This window comes from Anser brachyrhynchus, assembly GCF_964034855.1.
Source record: "Anser brachyrhynchus genome assembly, chromosome: 11".
NCBI classification, from domain to species: domain Eukaryota; kingdom Metazoa; phylum Chordata; class Aves; order Anseriformes; family Anatidae; genus Anser; species Anser brachyrhynchus.
The window spans coordinates 8458349-8476090 of NC_137706.1; the positions used below are offsets into that span (position 1 = coordinate 8458349).

Sequence of the window (17742 nt, forward strand, 5' to 3'; positions counted from 1 at the left end):
ACCAGTATTCTGATTTCCCTATTACTGGGAGGGGAAGACCACTTTGGACTCCTAAAAGTGAAGGAGGAGTACGTTCCCCCTCCCTAAAGCATATTTTTTAATCTGCAGAGAAGTTTGATGATAGTATCTCTCCACTCATACACAAAATTTCCATTGAATTCTGTGTCCTTAAGTACCACTTGCAAGGTAGGATAGGGTTTGTGCCAGCTCTGTGTAGGTGCAGATTTTGCCCAAACAGATGCCGGGTTCTGATGTGTAATGATATCCCTCATACATTTACAATTCAGTCTATGTGATATGCCTGACTTCGGTATGCTCTTGCTTCCCTGCTGGAAAGAAGTATCTTCTGCTTTCAGTGAAAAATGCCCTGCTGCTAAATCAGAGTTGAAGATCCTAAGAAAGACTTGAAAAGGGTGCTGACTACAGGTAACTGCAGTTGATGGGAGGAGACTGTTTTCCCTTCTAAACCAGAATGGATGAAGACATCTTACCTTTGAAACTTTTGACAGGTTGGGTAGATACAGAAAGTGAGTATATTAGAACATATGATAGTTCTTCAAAGGCGTAAGATTTTAATATCAAACACGCTCATAGCTAATGCCTAGACAGCTGATAAACTTTTAAAAAGGCTATTTGTTTGTACACGGAACTAACCACGTAATGAATGAGGCTTCCTGTTCAAGCCACAGAGTTGTTTTTTTTTAACATCACCAGATCTTCTGTAGTGAACTTGAGAACTTTGTCTTGCATTCTATGGATACAAAGATTAAATAAAAGCATACAGAGCTCTACCTTCATAATGCATGCTTTTCTGACTCTAATTAGGTATGCTTTCAGTTTTAAAAAAGGCAGTCAAGTAACTTCTCCAAGATAACACTTAAGTAATAGAAGTTGAGAAGTTCAGTCTTGTTTTATTTATCAAAACAAAATTAAATAAAATGCGAAGAGTGAGGATGCTAACTTCTGTCTGTCCCAAGACTATGATTGGAAAGGGGATGTTGTGAGAAGGAGAAATCCTTCATCTCTGGAAGACATAGGACCTTAGTGTCTGTTGCCACAGTTTACTTTTGCTACGTGTGAAAAGCTGTAGCTAGCACTTAAGAACTTTGCAGGTCAGTTGCGCTCTTCCCTCTCTAATGTGTGAAGTGCTCCTAGAAAGCCCCAGTGGTGGGCTTCAGATATAAACCCTAGCATATGTTAAGGCTTTAATCTACAGGAAATTGCCCTTACTACAGATGGGTTGCTTACTGGAATTACTTACATAGTTGTTTCAGGACTGGGACCATTTGTGGTCCTCACGAGAGCTCTCCCTGCCTTTTGATAATTGGAAGAGTTTCATAAAGGAACTATATTCTCTTTATTTGGCATGCTGCTTTAACTGTTCTAGGTTTTTGTCCAAGATTGAAAGATGCCTGGTGATTTTCCTTAATATTCAGTAACTTTAAAGAAACTAAAACTACGAGTGGGGTGACTTCATTGACATCACAACAGTCATTTGATGTTTTGTGATGGTTGTGTTTGATTTGTATTGTCAACAGTATTTGTCAAAATCAGTAGCTGGCATTACCTTTCTTATCCTATAGGAAGGAAGAATACACTTCGTTAACTTTTTTTTTAAATTGGGAGTGGGAGGTAAAATTCTGACTCTTCTGTCAAAGCTTTCTGTCACTGAAATAGGAATAAGGGAGTAGTATATGAGGTGTGTCCTATTCTCCGAACAAGGCTGCACTTCCAAATTCGCTATGGCAGTCTATCTGCAATGGGACACTGTAAAATCAGAAGTTATTAATGGAGTTGATCGCTTGTGCTCGCATAAAGTAACTTCATTCTGTTGGACTTAAACTAGAACGAACCTGCAGGCATTTGGTCTGTCATATGCCTGTGGATATTGGTTATTGATGACATGTTGGTACCCTCAAATGTGTATTAAAAATTAGGGTTGATAGGAAGAACAGAGTATGGTTGGGTCCTGTGCGCTCCGTAATCCTGCTGATCCCATAACAGCAAAGGCTGCGTGCCTTGTGAGGTGGCCAGAATTGATTTTACTGGATTAAGGACCTGGCTGGCACATAAAAATTCTTTACTGGGTCATTGTTAATCTGGATCGCTTCCCAGTCTGGTTCAGCATGTGGCTGCACAGACAGCTGTACCAGCACAACAGAGGGCAAAGGAATGAGTGAATGCTGGGGAACAGAGCTGCTTGCCAAGTGCTGTCTGAGTCCTCAGTGGTACTTGGGATCGCTCCTGTGTGGGAAAACCTGAGCTGGTGTCAATCCAGGGGGTTTACACGGGTGTCTGGTCTGTGACAGTGATGCCTAAATTGAGAGAACTGGGCTCTAACAGTCAAACTGGAATTAGAGTTTACCTGTAAAATCAAATTCATTTAAGGAAAGTAGAAGATGGAGACAGTTCGCTGGATAGTGTTTGAACTGTTTTAAAAATGGCAATAAGAGTTAAAACTTCTGAATAGGAACAAATATTGGTAGAGGCTGATGAACAGAAAGAATTGCTATTTTAGTTATGCCTCTGTGGATTACTGTGCAATGCTGTCAGGTTGTTTGCCTTTCTGAAAGGTTATAAAACCCTGAATTCCTGGCTGAAGCTGATTTATTTTAGACTATTAATGGGAATACGTCATTTGAAGAGAGATGATTGCTTATTATTTAATAAGCACTCCACTGTAGTTCTTCAGCTGTTAGCTCTGTAGGAGAAGTGAAAATGACCTGTCACCAGCTCACGGAAGACATCTGGAAAACTAAATGACTGATTACAGTAAGGAGATGCTATTTAATGTTCAGATGTTATGTCAACCTGCCTGTATGCAGTGCAGTTGAAGCTAACAGGAACAGAAGAGTTCTCAGTTGCACTTCGCTGGAAGTGAGCATTTAGGATATGTTATGCTGGTTTCCTGTTTCCAGCTGTAAGTGTGGTACTAAAGTCATGATATTACATGTTTTGTTTCTTCTTTGTTATCTCATGCATACAAGACATCCTGGTGTTTTAAGTAAGCGTAGAGAAGTTGGTGCGTGATTTCTCGATTTAGTTTGGGCTATATTCTCCTTTCTCCCAGATCTCTTAACTTCTCAACCCCTCTGAGAGAGAGTGTGTTGGAGTTACAGATTTTCCGATGGCTTCTTCACTGTGTATTCAGAAAGACCATTTGTAAAGGGAGAGGGGAAAAAGGAAAGTTCTCGAGTTGTGAGAGGGGCAAGTGCACTATGTCTCCGATAGGATGGGGGTGAGCTATTTGGGCACTTGAAAGGCCTAGATTCTCTGAAGGTAAAGAGAGTGGAGAGGAGGGAGGGAAAGCTTGTACTTCTGGGTGACAGCAGAAGTGACATCAGACTTTTCACATTGAGTATAACTGTCTTAAGTGTTAAAGGCAAGGGCATGTCTGCTGGGGAAGTTGTTCTGAAGTTAGATGGGGGAAGAGTATGGCGTGTTAGAACTGCTTCTAGCCTTACAAGAAGCCATTCTTGGCTACTCCAGCTTTGTGAGACTGATGATGATTCCTAGAAATACATTCAGAAAAAGTGTAGTTACAGAAATAGGTGATTAATAACTCTTAATGGTTATAAGAAGTTGATAAGTTTCAAGAAACTGGAATTCCTTCAGCGACTTTCTACAAAAGAACCTGCTAATGATGAAGGAAGAATATTGAAGAATCTGATTTGCAGAGTAACTTTATCTTTAGCACATGTCTAGCTACTTACTAGATAAACCATTGCCAGCTTGAATGCCTATGTAATGCATGTGTTAAAGAAAAGAACCTGTGGTGGCTGAGAGCTCTAAACCAGCCATACTCTGACTGTCAAGGTGAGAGTCCAAGCACACAGTGGTCGTTTTTTTTGTGTGTGAGTGAAGCGAGATGGGTTGATCTGACTGCTGTGAGATGGTGTGTTTAAAAAAAACCACTGGATTCAAGTCTTGGCTCTGTAACCTTCTCCCTGATAAGCAAGTTACCTAATGTTAAACGATAACGCATTCTGTGCTTAATTTTCAGCGTGGATTATCTGTAGCTTTTTCTTGCTGTTAATTAATTGTACTGGAGAAGGAATGTTACTTAGCTCACTTAACTGGGTTGGTTCTCAACAACTGCTTTAATTTTTGGAGGCTACACACTGCTCTTGAACAACCGTCACTTGCTATGCTGTTAGCTAAGTCGTGCTTAGTGTTAATGTTTAGAGCCGTATTTGAGCAGTGGTACGTTATCATTTGGTGGATTTTACTTGGGGTCCTTACAGAAATGTTGAGTGTTCATCTTTTCTGCAAATTTCTTTTAATGGATTGTTAGATGGCATATTGCATTTTGGTGGTGACCTGGAGAATAAAATGTTGCTTCACGATGAAGATAAATAACTTTGCTTCTATCAGAAAAGTGACGTTTTTGTATTGAAACTTACAGCTGTTATTTTAATTCTGTGCAGTTAGGGTATACTTGACAACATACACCCCCCTGCCTTTATTCGGTAAGGGGAGTGGATGAAGTTGTGACAACTGATAAGGCAGTCTGATAAAGCTCTTTTTCCAAATGTATTGTGCAGTTTCACGCATCAGAATTGACAGGTGGGGCATTTTTTGTAGGCTAAAGAGTTGGAGGAATTGACTGACTGTGAAGACTTGACCCTAAGAAGAATAAAAACCATGATGTCACATGTGCGTTCATATTTATGACCATTTAAAGTGAGGTTTTGTGCCTTCTCTACTTGGCTTGTGTGTGTTCTGGCTTCTTCTAGGGTAATGGTGCTTGTTTGAGCTGCAAGAGAGCATGTGTGTACCTGGATAGAAACGTGGATGTAAATCACAGAAGCGTGGCTTAGGTTACTTCACAAACTTGGGAATTACTGGCCTCTTGTATGTGCCTGTTTGAAAGCAGCATTTTGTTAAGGCTTTTCTGGCAATCTTTTTTTTCTTTTTCCTTTCCTCAGAATGTCACTTTCTCCTTTATGTTTTCCAAGTCAAAAAGATAAGGATTCTGCAGTAGTTTCAGGAAAATTCCTAGGGCCTGAGTTGAACAAAAGAACTTGTGCAGATGAGTCTGCAAGTTACAAGATTATTGCTTCTTGAAATAATTCTTGCACAAGTGAATTACAATTGAAATACTGGTCCTCTTCTTATTTAGCTATGCTGTGGTTGCTATCATATGAATATTGGCAGTTTCAACTGAATCTGTGTGTTGCAATAAGTGTTTCATTATCTAGGCTTTAAGTTCATTTAAAAATGTGCTGTAGTTCATGTGTGTTTGTACAGAACGTGGCTGTGCAAGGCGCAAAGCAGCAGACTGTTGCGCACCTGTCTGTAAGAGCCTGGTGAGACAAGAGCAAAGGGAACTGCTCTGCTCTGCCCTGCCCGGGAGGCCATCTGTTGTGCAGGCTGAAGTCGTGTCCATAACCTTTCTGCATGCTCTTAGTGGAAATGTTTCCTTATGGTTACTTCTGTGGTAGCCTTCTACAATCAGTAGAACGTGTTCGTACAGAGAAATAATTTATTTTTGCTTGAAACAATTTGTGATTGCAGAGTGAAGTTTACAGGCACCTATGGAGGTGTGGTTTGTTGTGGTCTTTCTGTTCTCTGAGGCACCTGCCTTTGACCCTGCCATCTCAAACGTGGTTGCATTTAATAACATAAACAGTTCTAGAGGAAGAAACGCTGCTCATTCCCTGGAGACTGTGTGGGAGAGAAAAACCACGACTATGTTAGTTGTGTTGTTTTAATGTGCTCCTGAAGGTATTCGGCTGTGTAGCGATGAGTGTGTTAGCAGAACCCACACAGAACAGGATGATGGGATCCTTTCACCTGCCTCCTGCAAAGTCGAGAGTTGATTAATCTATTGCAGTCTCTAGGGGTCTAACCAAAGCATGCAGCTTCATCTTGGACTGTTTTGTAGTGCAGGCTGTCAGTGCCAAGACAGTCGCTGAACTTGAGGGTAGAATTGGAATAATTTTCTAAGTTTAAAAGCTGGCTGTATTGTAGTCAATTGAACTAGGTTCCTTACCAAATGTGGGACCTCTAACAAGTATTCGTACTGAACTGAGCAGGTTAGGCTTTGACTTCAGGAAGATTGTAGGGAAATTAAAACTGATATAGTCTTGCTTTCTGTGGTGTAGTAGCATCTAAAGATCTCTGTTTAACTCAACTCTAGTGAATAAATTATGTCCTGCTGTTTATCTGCATTCAGCAAGTAATCGTGTGTTGTATACAGTCTTAACATCTAGAAAGAAAAGGTGGAAGTTTTCCCCTTATTCAGTAGGGGCGTGTAAAATTGACATTGTCTCCACAACCACCTTCCATTAAATTTGATTTTTAATGCCCCCAATGCATATAAGTGTTGCTCTGAAAATGAGTTTCGTTTAGTTGTAGCTGATGTAAAAACAATGGAACTAGCTTCTGTCAGTGATGGAGATTTTGCACAATTTTAGAAAATGGAATCGCATTAGAAATCCCATTCGCTAAATTTTGTTCAGCCGGTGTACTAAGGAGATACAAAAAGGGGGAAAAATAAGGCATTCTAAGTTTATTTGAAAATTAAAATGAAAAACTGTCAGTGTGTACTTGCCATTTTAAACCCTAACCCTGCAGATGTGTGTTTAAACGTGTATTCTGACAATTTGTCATGATTAAAGGGCTCTGTTATGTGCAAGGAGATTTGGGTTACTGTATTGCCTAGTAGCAAACATCATATGCAGGTTGCTGTAATCTTAGGAAGGTGAGCAAGATGATTCTTTTTTTTTTTGGGGGGGGGGCGGGAGGTTATTTGTGGGTTTTTAGTGTTTCTTTTTTTTTTTTAATTTAACAATTTCTTCCTTTAAACGGTATTGTTAAAATTTAGAAATAGCTCATTCATTCAAGTCCTTTTACTAACATCAAAGCAGTGTTGCTGTAGATCTATAAAGCAAGTTAAAGATTACATAACATGGCAAGTAGAACACCCTTATTGCTGAGCACCTATTGTTAAGAATGAGAAAGCTTAGATAGGATGTACTTAGGTGACAGATCGGTCTACCCAGGAGAAGCAAAATTAGTAAAATGTGAGTAGACCATCTTAGAGAAGATGGAACAGAATATCTCAGCGGTGAGATTCTGTGTGTCTTCTCTTCATATGCTATTAGATGACTTGATAGGTTTTTGAATTGTTCCAGTGGCAGGAGCATGGAGCTTTTCTATTTTGTGTGCTTGTTAGTAAGCTTAATTCTTTTGCTGTATTCTGCAACAGAAGCACCAGAAGTGTTTGTGCTGAAAAAGCTGTCAGTCTGTCCTGGTGTTACACAAAGGCTCTCTAGAAATGATGATCCCATGCATTGTAATTATCTCTAGGCTGCTGTAAACATTCAGCCTTTGTCCTCAGGCCTGAGTACATGCTAGGTGTGAGGTCATCCCCGCTTGTCACGGCCTACTGAGCGATTGCACTGCGCTTGCAAGCTGTACGACATGCGTTAGGTTAGGAAAGCTGCCCAAATCAGAGCATGCAGCTTTCATCTCCTGTGAGGAATTTTTGCTTTTGCTTGTGGAGAGTAGGAACGTGTTACGTTACAGCAATTGCATAAAACAGCTCAGCCACTTGATACAGATCATGTCTGTACAGATAAGCTAGACGCAGCATCTCCAAAGGTCAGCTACGTAGTAATAGGTCCAAAATAATGTCATTTTTAGCCACTGAGAAATAATAATTAGCATTTTGAACAGCACGTATCTAGTATTGTAAAAGAATTGCTATTCTAGGGCTCCTTTTATGAAAAGTCAACTTTTTTTTTTAAATTTGTGTTTCTTACGTAATGTAACTTAAGTCCATCTGTCCTCTCTACAGAATGCAGGTACAGAAGAAAAGGCTGACTTCATTTTCTGAACACAATTAGCTCTTGTGAAGTTCAGTTGTCTGACCTCACAAACCCCAAGCTTAGTTCTGCATTGCACACTGTGGTATTACAAACTCATGAGCTTGTTTATATCTCAGGATCAGAATGTTTGAAGTTTGTGTGTGAATTCTGTATTTCAAAATATAGTGACTCATATCCACGTGAAACTCAGCTGTTCCAAAAATACGGATTTTTGATCTAGAAAAACTTGGTGTCAGTTATGTTTTTAAGTTAAAGAGAGCATAATTGTTGGTAAGTCTGAACAATTAAAAAGTGTTGCAATAAGTTGAAAGGTACACTAACTTGCATTTGGCTATTAATATTAAGCACCTCCTCCTAAAAAGTTGGAATATGAAATGAAGTATCCATATTCCAGAATTCCAAAAATTCTGTCTTTTCTGCTGCAGATGAGTGAATGTGCTTACACAGTGTTTAAGAAAAGCCTTTCTGATAAATGCATGGTTCCCATTCATGTTTCAAAAGCTAAAGCGGACTAAAAATAGAATGTCTAATGCATTTGGTGGGGGTACAGTAATTTCTATGTGCTGTACATTCACAAGGCAGGCAGTATCAAATCCTAGTATGTTTTCTCTTATACGGCAGGACTTGGCATTCATTACAGAAAATGGCATGAATTGAAATGAGAGCAGAGAATGAGGAAAGGATTTGTCATTCAATGCAAAAGGCATCAGCATGTTCAAATAGCTGCTGTAATGTATTAAAACACATCATCAGTCCTGTGCTACCAGTCTGATGAAAGATGCTGCAGGTTTTTTGGAGGAGATTATTCTATAGCCCTCCAGACTGGGAATAAGTACTGAATGCAAACCATAAACGGCTTATTCTAGGTTTGTCCATGGTCTTATTTTGGTGGAGAAAGGAGCAACAAGCATCTTCCTAGCACCTTTTGAAGGGCTATCTGATTGGCATCTAAGTGACAGAAAAATCATTTGTTGTGGATCGTGTGAGTGGTTGTTGGGCCGTATCTGTTCCACGGCTCTATGTGCCCTAACCATAGTTTATTCTGGAAAATCAAGTACACTTCTAATCCTGTGAAACCATTTGATCTCACTGTTGCTAGGATTGGTGCCTGCCGAACAACTGTAGGAATCTATTGATGAAAGAAAGGTCTCTTCTGTAAGCTTTCTTGATAGGGTTGTGTGCATTATATTATTTGAGAAATCCTTCAGCGAAGGTTAGTCCTTTATGAGCCTTGTTAGTACAGAAGTAAAACGGTTTTTGGCAATGTGATCTGCCTGTTAACTTGTCCTCCAAGGCAGGAGATTTGAACTGTGTTGCTTCAGTCTGAGAGCTAATGTTAGAATAGTTTGAGTAATCCTGATTAAGGAGGAAATCAGAAGATTTCAGGTTTTGTTGCTTTCACAGATACTGTTTGGAAGAATCAGTATTTCCATGAGAAAAATGGGGTGGATATAATTTTATTCTTTGACATGTACTACTTGTGATTTTTTTTTTTTGTAATAACCATTTGTACTGAGTTTCTAAATGTCTTTCTCCTGCTCCACCTGCCCTCAGGGCTTTAAACTTTTTAGTACCGTCTTATGTATGTCCATTGTCTGATCAAGATGAAAATAGAACATAATACTAGGAGAACCTGTTAGCTTGGATTTCTTTCAACTTCTTTGGAGTTGTCGAAAATTACGGTGTTGCTTTTATCCCATGTTACCTGGCTTAGAGTAGGATGAGGTGATGTTACTGTGTTGTGAAATTTTTGGTGTGATTGAGCTTTAAAAGCTTTGTGGTTTTATTTTGTTGTTGTTTTTTAAACAGGAGTCTTACCCCTCTTCATCGCCAATATGGTTTGTAGAATCAGATGACCCAAACCTGACTTCAGTCTTGGAGCGTTTAGAAGATATTAAGAAGAGCAATACTCTGGTGAGCAAGTGTCCTGGTTGCTTTGGGTATATTTTTTTCAGTTCAGCTTTGTCACATTAATGAGCAAATAAATTAGGTCAGTTCAGGGGATGTTTTGGGGCCTTTGTAAACATAAGTTTCCTCTTTAAAAAAACACATGTACCAAAAGTAATTGTAAAGATTTGAAGCAAGGAGGGAAAGATGACTTAAGAATGCTTGTTCTCTCACAGAAGTTTCATCCCCAGAAAGTTTAAGGCTTTCTGAAACTAATTAGTGAAATTCATGAGAACTTAACTACTTGTATAACAACACTTTTAGTGTTTTCTTCACACAGAGATCAACTACAAAGGCAAGAGGACATTTAGAGGAATGTTAAATATAGATCTTAGTCTGTGACCTCTAGCCAAGGAGGCACAGCACAGTGCAATAGTAGAACACGTGGCCAAATGAGCTGTCTTTGAAAATGCATTTTTTCAGAAGGTTCTCCAGCTTGCAGCTGGTGTGACTAGTAGCTTCAGACTAAAACAAGGTTTTAGACGTTTCCTACTCTTAACTACCTACAGGTTTGCTTGCGTTATGGTGGAAAGCTTTATCATAAACACGTGTGGGACTTGCTGTGCAGAATTGCACGAGGACATAGACTACTACTGTTTGTTGTAAGAACATCTGATATCAAGATTGTACTTGCCTATGTAAATACTGATGGGTTGATGTAAGACATCTGTGGATGGCCCATTGTCTTCTCAGGAATCTACCCCACATCACATAATGTCAAAAATGAAGACAGATAGGAGTAGTTTAAGAGATAAATACTTACGCTCCAAAATCTGACTTGTTTTGTTCAAAAGGCTTGAGTTTGTGGGTATTGAGTTTTTGTACCTACAGCTTTCCCCCTTACAACACCCCCCATTCAAGGGAGCTGGAGTGACTTGCACACACCCTTCTTGTAGTGGGGTAGAAGCGATAAGGAACTACTTGCAGAAGTGAATCCCAGAGTCTTCTGATTTGTCTCCTAAAAAGTAATTTAGTTCAACTTAAGTTTTGATTTTTTTTTTTTAAGTTTTAAACCAGTTTCCATTTAAGTTATTGCAGCTAAAGGACCAGTTTTCCCATGTTGCTCTGAAGTCATATTAGAAACATTACTGAAACAGTAAAATTTTGAATGGGAAACTGCACTGGACTCTCCAGGAGCTCAAGTCAGCACAGCAAATGTTATAAAAGGCATTTATCCTGGTCTCTGAAATCCTTTGGTATTACTCTGTTCTTTCTGCTTGCTTTGTAGCTTTTGGTGGATATCAGTTAGGTAAAACAGTTTTCTTTCTACCATGTCAAACGAAAGGCTTTTACATACCTGCCTAACTTTTATGCCTGAAGAGCATGCTCTTCAGTTTCCCTATGTTAAAATCATGCGCATGTTTCCTGGAAAATCTACTGTTGGCCTGAAGCTGATACTTATCTGGGTATCAGCATGGTACTTCTTTCTGTGAAAATTCCCCAAACACAAAAGATTGAAAAGTTATTAAGAAGGTAGTAAGCATAGATAGCAGTGGCTTTGGAAGCTTCAGCTGTTTAACTGACTGTTCATAGTGAATAAGATCCAGCCAGCAGATGAAGGGGCTATAGGGTCTCTCTGACCCCTAATGTCTCCTGAGTTCATTATCAGACCCGGAAAATTAGCATTGCTTTAGTCTTGATAGGCAGTTGAAACTGACAGCCACCTTCTTGTGGTTGTGCCATGCAAAAGATAACTCCTACCTCAACTTCATTGTTTTGTTAAATACAAGGAAGGTTATAGTTCCAGTAGGGCTTAAATTCATGTGAAGATTAAAGCTGCCCACAATCTCCAAACCTTGAGGGCTTAAGTTTGCATGGACGACTTGAAAAGTACAGAATGCCTGCCACAAGTATGTGTACAGCTTGTCCAAGTTGTTGTCACTAGGACACTACTTCTGCATTAAGAACTTAGATTTAGTCCCACCTGGTGGCATGTCAGGTGAGACTGGTGCTTTCAAACCAGCAGAGCAGCAGCAACTGTTACGTATCAAATCGTAGACACAAAAACACAGAAAGTAAAGCAAAGTTCCTTTTTGAAACTGCCCAAGGCTGCTAAATACGTGTGGAACCAGTACTGTCACAGATAAATTGATAGCTAAGTAGTGGACATGCTCCATGTGATGCTTACTTCTTCCCCGTTTCCTCATGTATCCTTCTTCAGCGGTTTTGTTCAGTGGTAGGCTAAGATTTATTTGTGTATATATACATACATGTGTATATATACTCGTGTAATTATACAGATACATGTAGAAGAGGGTGTGTACACAAGTACAGTACACTGTACTTGAACCCCATGTTTTCTTGGTAATCAGAAGACAAGGTGCTTCATAGTGAACCGAGCAGCACGCTAATATTTTTAAAGGTATCTTAAAGTTACTAATGCTTTCCTACTGCATTAGAAAGATCTCTTCACATGTCCAAAGGCCTCCCGATGTAGCAGGTTTCAGAGCAAATGTCCTAAACTGTTTTCAGATTTGTAAGTTGTTAACACGGGCAAGAAAAAAATCCTAGAGGTGTTTTGATGTTCAGTATCAGCATTGTGGTGTCCATAAGAGCTACTGACATTGCAGAGTTTCTGCAAGTGCTGTTGTAAAAATCACAACAAAATATAACATATATTGATTATAATGTATATATACAATTATTTAGAAATTTCCTATTGTGTATAGTTACTTGAGCATTTTCATTATTAATCATGCAGCCTTTTTTTACACTGTGAGTTACGCATTTCAGTTTCTGTTTAGTTTCTGCTTTAGGCAGTTAATATTCCAGGGAACCTATTGGTATCCTGATGGCCTACTTTTCTTAAGTAGCAGCAAAGCTTGTGTGTTAAGCATTCATTTTCCATTACTCTAGCACATGAAGTTAGCCAGGAAAAGCATTTAAATTATTCATACATGGCAGAAATCTGCTATTCCTTTTGATTTAGTCTCTTTGTGTACCACTAACGCACCAAATCATGCTAGGCCCTGCTTAGAGCACGAGGTTGAATTGGATGACTTCCAGATGTGCCTTCTGGCCCAGATTAGCCTATAATTTTTCTTACATATGAGCAGAGCATAAAGGATAATGGTGATGGTGATCCATGGCAGAAGGGGCAAGGGTATGAAAGTAATTCCTTCAGGGGAAAAATATTAAAATATTAGCAGTAACAAAGACTGAAGAAACTGGCATCAAGTGCTTTGCTACAAAAATGAAACTGCACTTTGACAGTTGCATTAAACTAACGCTGAATTGTAGACGCCTACCAAGGAAGGGGATCCCTCCTCTCAGATGCATGTTCCTGCCTCGTCCTTTATGGTGAAATCGGGGCTTTTGTGCTGAAGCACATTGGGAATTGATCTCTGTAGAAGCTTGTAAGTTGCTGCATGGCTGGGTGATTGCTGGTGCCAATGTTTCTAGTCTTGTTTCTAGTGTGCTGCACTGCTGTGCTCTGAAAAGGGATTCTTGATGTGGGGGATAAGGCTGTTCCTTCTTGCAGTTTAAGACTTTGCTTTTCAAACTGGGAAACTGGAATGCGCTAGCATGTCTTAAAAAATGTGACTGTTTGATTATTCCCTAGGATTTGTGACTTTGAGACCTATGCCTGGAATGGATGATGTTGCCTGTGCAGATTATTCTTTTGCTTATTACTTTCTCCGCTTGACATGAGGGAATCTTCTTTGTCTTGCCTTGTCCTTGGTTTCCCATTATGAAAACTACAGAGAAAAAGAAGTGCCTCTGTTCTAGTACCTGCAGACTTAAATGCTGGGAGACTGCATTGACTCCCAGTGGCTGGGAGTGTATACCAACATGTGAAGTAACTTCAAAATACGCTGTTCTGTGGTTTGGTTTAAATAGGTGCTTCCATGTTTTTTCTTGTTATAGCTTCTTCAGCAACTGAAGCGACTAATATGTGACCTCTGCAGATTGTATAATCTTCCTCAGCATCCAGATGTTGAAATGTTAGATCAGCCATTACCAGCTGGACAGGTAAATTAAAACTCTGTGAATGCCTTCGTATGGAAATAATCTTTTTTCAAGTTTAAGAAAGTAGATGGTGAGAATGATTAAAGCTTTTGTGTAAGCCAGAAATTAGATATGAAGCAGTGTTGCTTTATGGTGACCTCACTCAGTATTTTGTTTATAGAATCCATTTCAAGTTGTAATTCTGAGGTTATGTGATACTCCACAATTTTATGTGCAGTCTGTGTCACTGAAAGGTGTCTCTGTAATACCAGTGCTGTTAGTTTAATTGCCTTCTAAATCCTGCTCAAGCCAACTACTGCGCATTCCTAATGCTTCCCAAATTAATTTTTTTCCAAAACGTAAATATGATAAAACACTGCTCGTTTCTTCCTTAAAGAGAATTCATTTTACAGTGTACTCTTGGATGAATGTACTACTGATATATTCCTTCCTTTTCAATCCCTTGCAGAGATATAGGATATCAAAACCATATGCTGCTTTGGGCAGGGAGTATCTGTTTGAGATGCCGTGTTTACTTTTTGTGCACTTGACAAATGAAGAGTTGTGAAGGTCTGTTAAGTGTTCTGGTTAACTAAAATGTCTTGTGCTGAAAACAGAACTGGTTACTGACAGTGAACATGTTCTTCTTTTCTTATTTTAATAGGATTATGATATCTGCTTTTGCTTATACATGTTAAGATGACACGATTTCTAAAAACTCTTTTAGCGTAACAGATGGTTTCCTGTGGTGACCGTACTATTGTAATGACAAATAATTTGCTTAATTTTGGTCATGTGCCAAATGGTAATTCTAGATCTCTTCTGCCTCAGCCACCCACGTAGCAGTGCAACTACAAGGCTATAGGTCTGGAGCATTGGGAAGTAGCCTCACTGAAGAGTCTTGCTTGTGCTCTGAAACTCAGAAGTGAACTTACAGAAGGTTTTCTTAGCCAGAAATGTTGGATAATTTGCAAATTAAATAAGAGTGGGCCTAGTAAGTCATATGAAAGATTCATCTAGTACACTACGCTGCATTGTCTACAGCAGTGGCATTCCTCACTTTACAAAGAAAGAGTAAGCAGAAGAGAAGTGTCTGTCACTGTTTCAAAATAGGATGTCCTTATCTGGGTCTTGAGATTCCACTTAAAGTGGAATTAAAGTTCTTTAAAGTCCATTAAAGTTCTTTTAATGTGAAATTAATTGTGACGTTCTACTTATCTTTGGTTCATGCAATTATTTCTTCACTGTTATGTTCCAGGAAAGCATCTCTGTGTATCCTTCCCATTAAACTTCAGTCCTCTGCAGACCTTGATAAGTGTGACTTTGATATTTGCTGCTTTCTGTTTGATAGTAGACTTCCTGATTTTTGAAAGAAAGGAGCTTGCATGATTTATGCAGAAACCTCATTGTTGTATTGCAGAACGGAACAACAGAAGAAGTTACGTCAGAGGAGGAGGAGGAGGAAGATATGGGTGAAGTATGTATACATACAATATTGTTGTTCTAAGCTAGCATTTTGTTCTGTGGTGACAGGTTAATTATTAAGCCAAAACTGTAAAATGTAATCTCCCTAGAGTTCAACAGAAAAGATGATAGAAAAAAAATTGAGTGTTTATCTTAATGTCAGTTTTCACTTAAACCATCAGAACTAGTGTGTTTTTTTCTTAAATCTAGACCTCAGCTGTGAGCTACTTGGATATAGGAATTGAACATCTGTTTGTGCTTTAGTCAAACAATACATAACATTGTATGCCAAATCGGTAGGCTTGAATTGTAAACTCCTATTTCAATCAGTGTTTGAACTTGCTCTGACATGATTGAAAGTGCCTGGAAGCAGACAAACTGAGAGTAAATGAGTTTGCTGGTTTATTGGGCAGCTGAGCTTTTTTTTTTTTTTTTTTTAAAGTATAATACATTGAGGAAAATGGAAGGACATCTGCAATACACCCTCTAAACTTTAAGGGTCTTATGTCAACGTCTGGCTCTTTTAATGAGCTCTTCGCTGTGTGAGAACCACCCCTTCTAATTAATTCTGCTATATTTTAGAATAGCTCCAGGTTGCTTGGTTTTTAAAGCGCTGTAAAGAGCCTTATTATAGGAGAGCTGTTCTGACTTCTTCAGATTTAGGCTTTTTTAATGAAGAAAGTATGTTTTAAGAATAAACAACTCAATCTTTGACTAGAATGTCTTCCTTCAGAAAAGATGTAAGTGTTACCCATTCTCTGGAATGAATTTGAAGCAGCCTTCCTTAAACCATATTTAGCCTAATCCAGACCACGTTGGTTAGAGCCCGAGTCTTTGTAAAGGTAGTACAAACACTTTCATATCCTCTTTCCACAAGGCTCTTTTTGCTTGCAGACTTACAACCTTTTGCTCTCTGTTCAGATGACTTTAGACAAAAAGATTTTCATATCTGTCATGTTTATAAGCAGTCAAATGTGGCACTGATATCTTCAACTCTTAATTCCAGTCCAATTGCTAAATTGAAAAGCAGTTTAGGTTTTTTTAGGGCTATAGCATAATTTTGAGAAACGTGAGCACCTTAACAGACTCCAGATGGAGTATTCTTTACAGTTGGAGGAAACAGCATTGTCAAAGGCACCGGGTAGGTATGTTCCTTTATGTAAGGCATCCTTGAATTTGCACTGATGGCCAGGCTTTCCTGCCGTGCAAACAGATGGCGCTTAAGAGTAGCCTCAGCTGTGGTGGAGCATTCTGCACATTGGAGTATAGCTGATAGTTTCGTACTCGTAGATCACTGGTGTGGCTGCTGCAGTGCTTCCTTTTTCATCTTAAGTTATTTACATCTGTCTACTCCATTCCCCAAATAGCACTGGAATGGCCATATAGGCAGTTGTCTTAATTTTTTAGTGTTTCTTGGCAATAGGATAACCTCTGTTTCAGAATACAGAGTGGAAGACTTTTTAGTATCTTAGTGTAGAACTCAGAACTGAAACATTGGCTCATGTGCTCAGCATACTTGACCATATCATTTTGTCTTGTATCACAATTCCAAAACTGCTGCATCTAATCACTGGTCAGAATGTTCACCTTGAATAAAACACATGCTGCTTTGTAATATTGAACTTTCTTGGAGGGTTGCTGTAGCCCTGCCAGGTATGTTAATCACTGTTTGCCAGAAGTGTAAAGTAGTGAGCCTTATAACAGGAAAAAGAGTCTGCTTTTAGAAAAATCTTAGACCCGCCGTAAGTTTGTGCACTTTTGGATTCTTGATCCCTGTTCAAAATGCCTTAACTTCCTGTTTTCTGTCTACCTGTTTTAGCAGGCTAATTTACTATAGTCTTGACTTCTCACAGAGGTTTAGTTAGCGCTTGTTTCTGTGACCAGAAACAGGTTGTGAATTTGCCTCTCATTTGTATTGAAGGCTCCCTACGCTTTCATTAAATACTGTTGATTCAATGAGTGAAGTCTGAGCAAAATAGAAATGGCATGCAGCAATCACTAATACTTAGTGCTGTGCATTATGCTGACTGTATTCGTAAATTCCCTTAAAGAGTTTTTCTTGAGCAAAGAGCGTGAAGTTGTTTACAGTGAATCTTCCTCTATCCTACAGGACATTGAAGATCTGGATCACTATGATATGAAGGAGGAGGAACCAGTTGACGGGAAGAAATCTGAGGATGAAGGCATTGAGAAAGAGAACCTTGCAATCTTAGAAAAAATCAGAAAAAATCAAAGGCAAGATCACTTAAATGTGAGTTAACAAGATTTTTTTTTTCCTGTACAGTACTTTGGCTTTAAAATAGAAATGGATTTCAGCAAGTAGAACCTATTGCTACATGCCTAAAGATAAAATCAACCTATAGGTGACTTCCAAAAATGTATAGGACAAAATGAGACCTGTATAGCTCTTCATCAGCATATTTAGTGTATAAAGTTAGTTATCAGTCAACATTCCACAGAGACTCAAAAACTGCTTCAAAGCACTCTGCTTTCATTCGGTCTGGGAGAATGCTAGTCGAAGTTCTTTTGTCAAAATGGATTAGGGTGG

General features: G+C 39.0%; 1 protein-coding gene across 2 annotated transcripts in view; it reads left to right on the plus strand.

The window, feature by feature from the left end:
- The window catches only part of UBE2Q2 (ubiquitin conjugating enzyme E2 Q2), a 42891-nt gene that overhangs the window by 4070 nt on the left and 21079 nt on the right, over positions 1 to 17742 (plus strand). The window contains exons 2-5 of one of the 2 annotated variants that reach the window (XM_080551382.1): positions 9645 to 9749; positions 13650 to 13754; positions 15151 to 15207; positions 17305 to 17445. In XM_080551382.1, the coding sequence (XP_080407508.1) occupies positions 9645 to 9749; positions 13650 to 13754; positions 15151 to 15207; positions 17305 to 17445 (408 nt within the window). The remainder of the gene's footprint in view (positions 1 to 9644; positions 9750 to 13649; positions 13755 to 15150; positions 15208 to 17304; positions 17446 to 17742) is intronic. The other variant, XM_080551383.1, reaches the window with a different exon arrangement.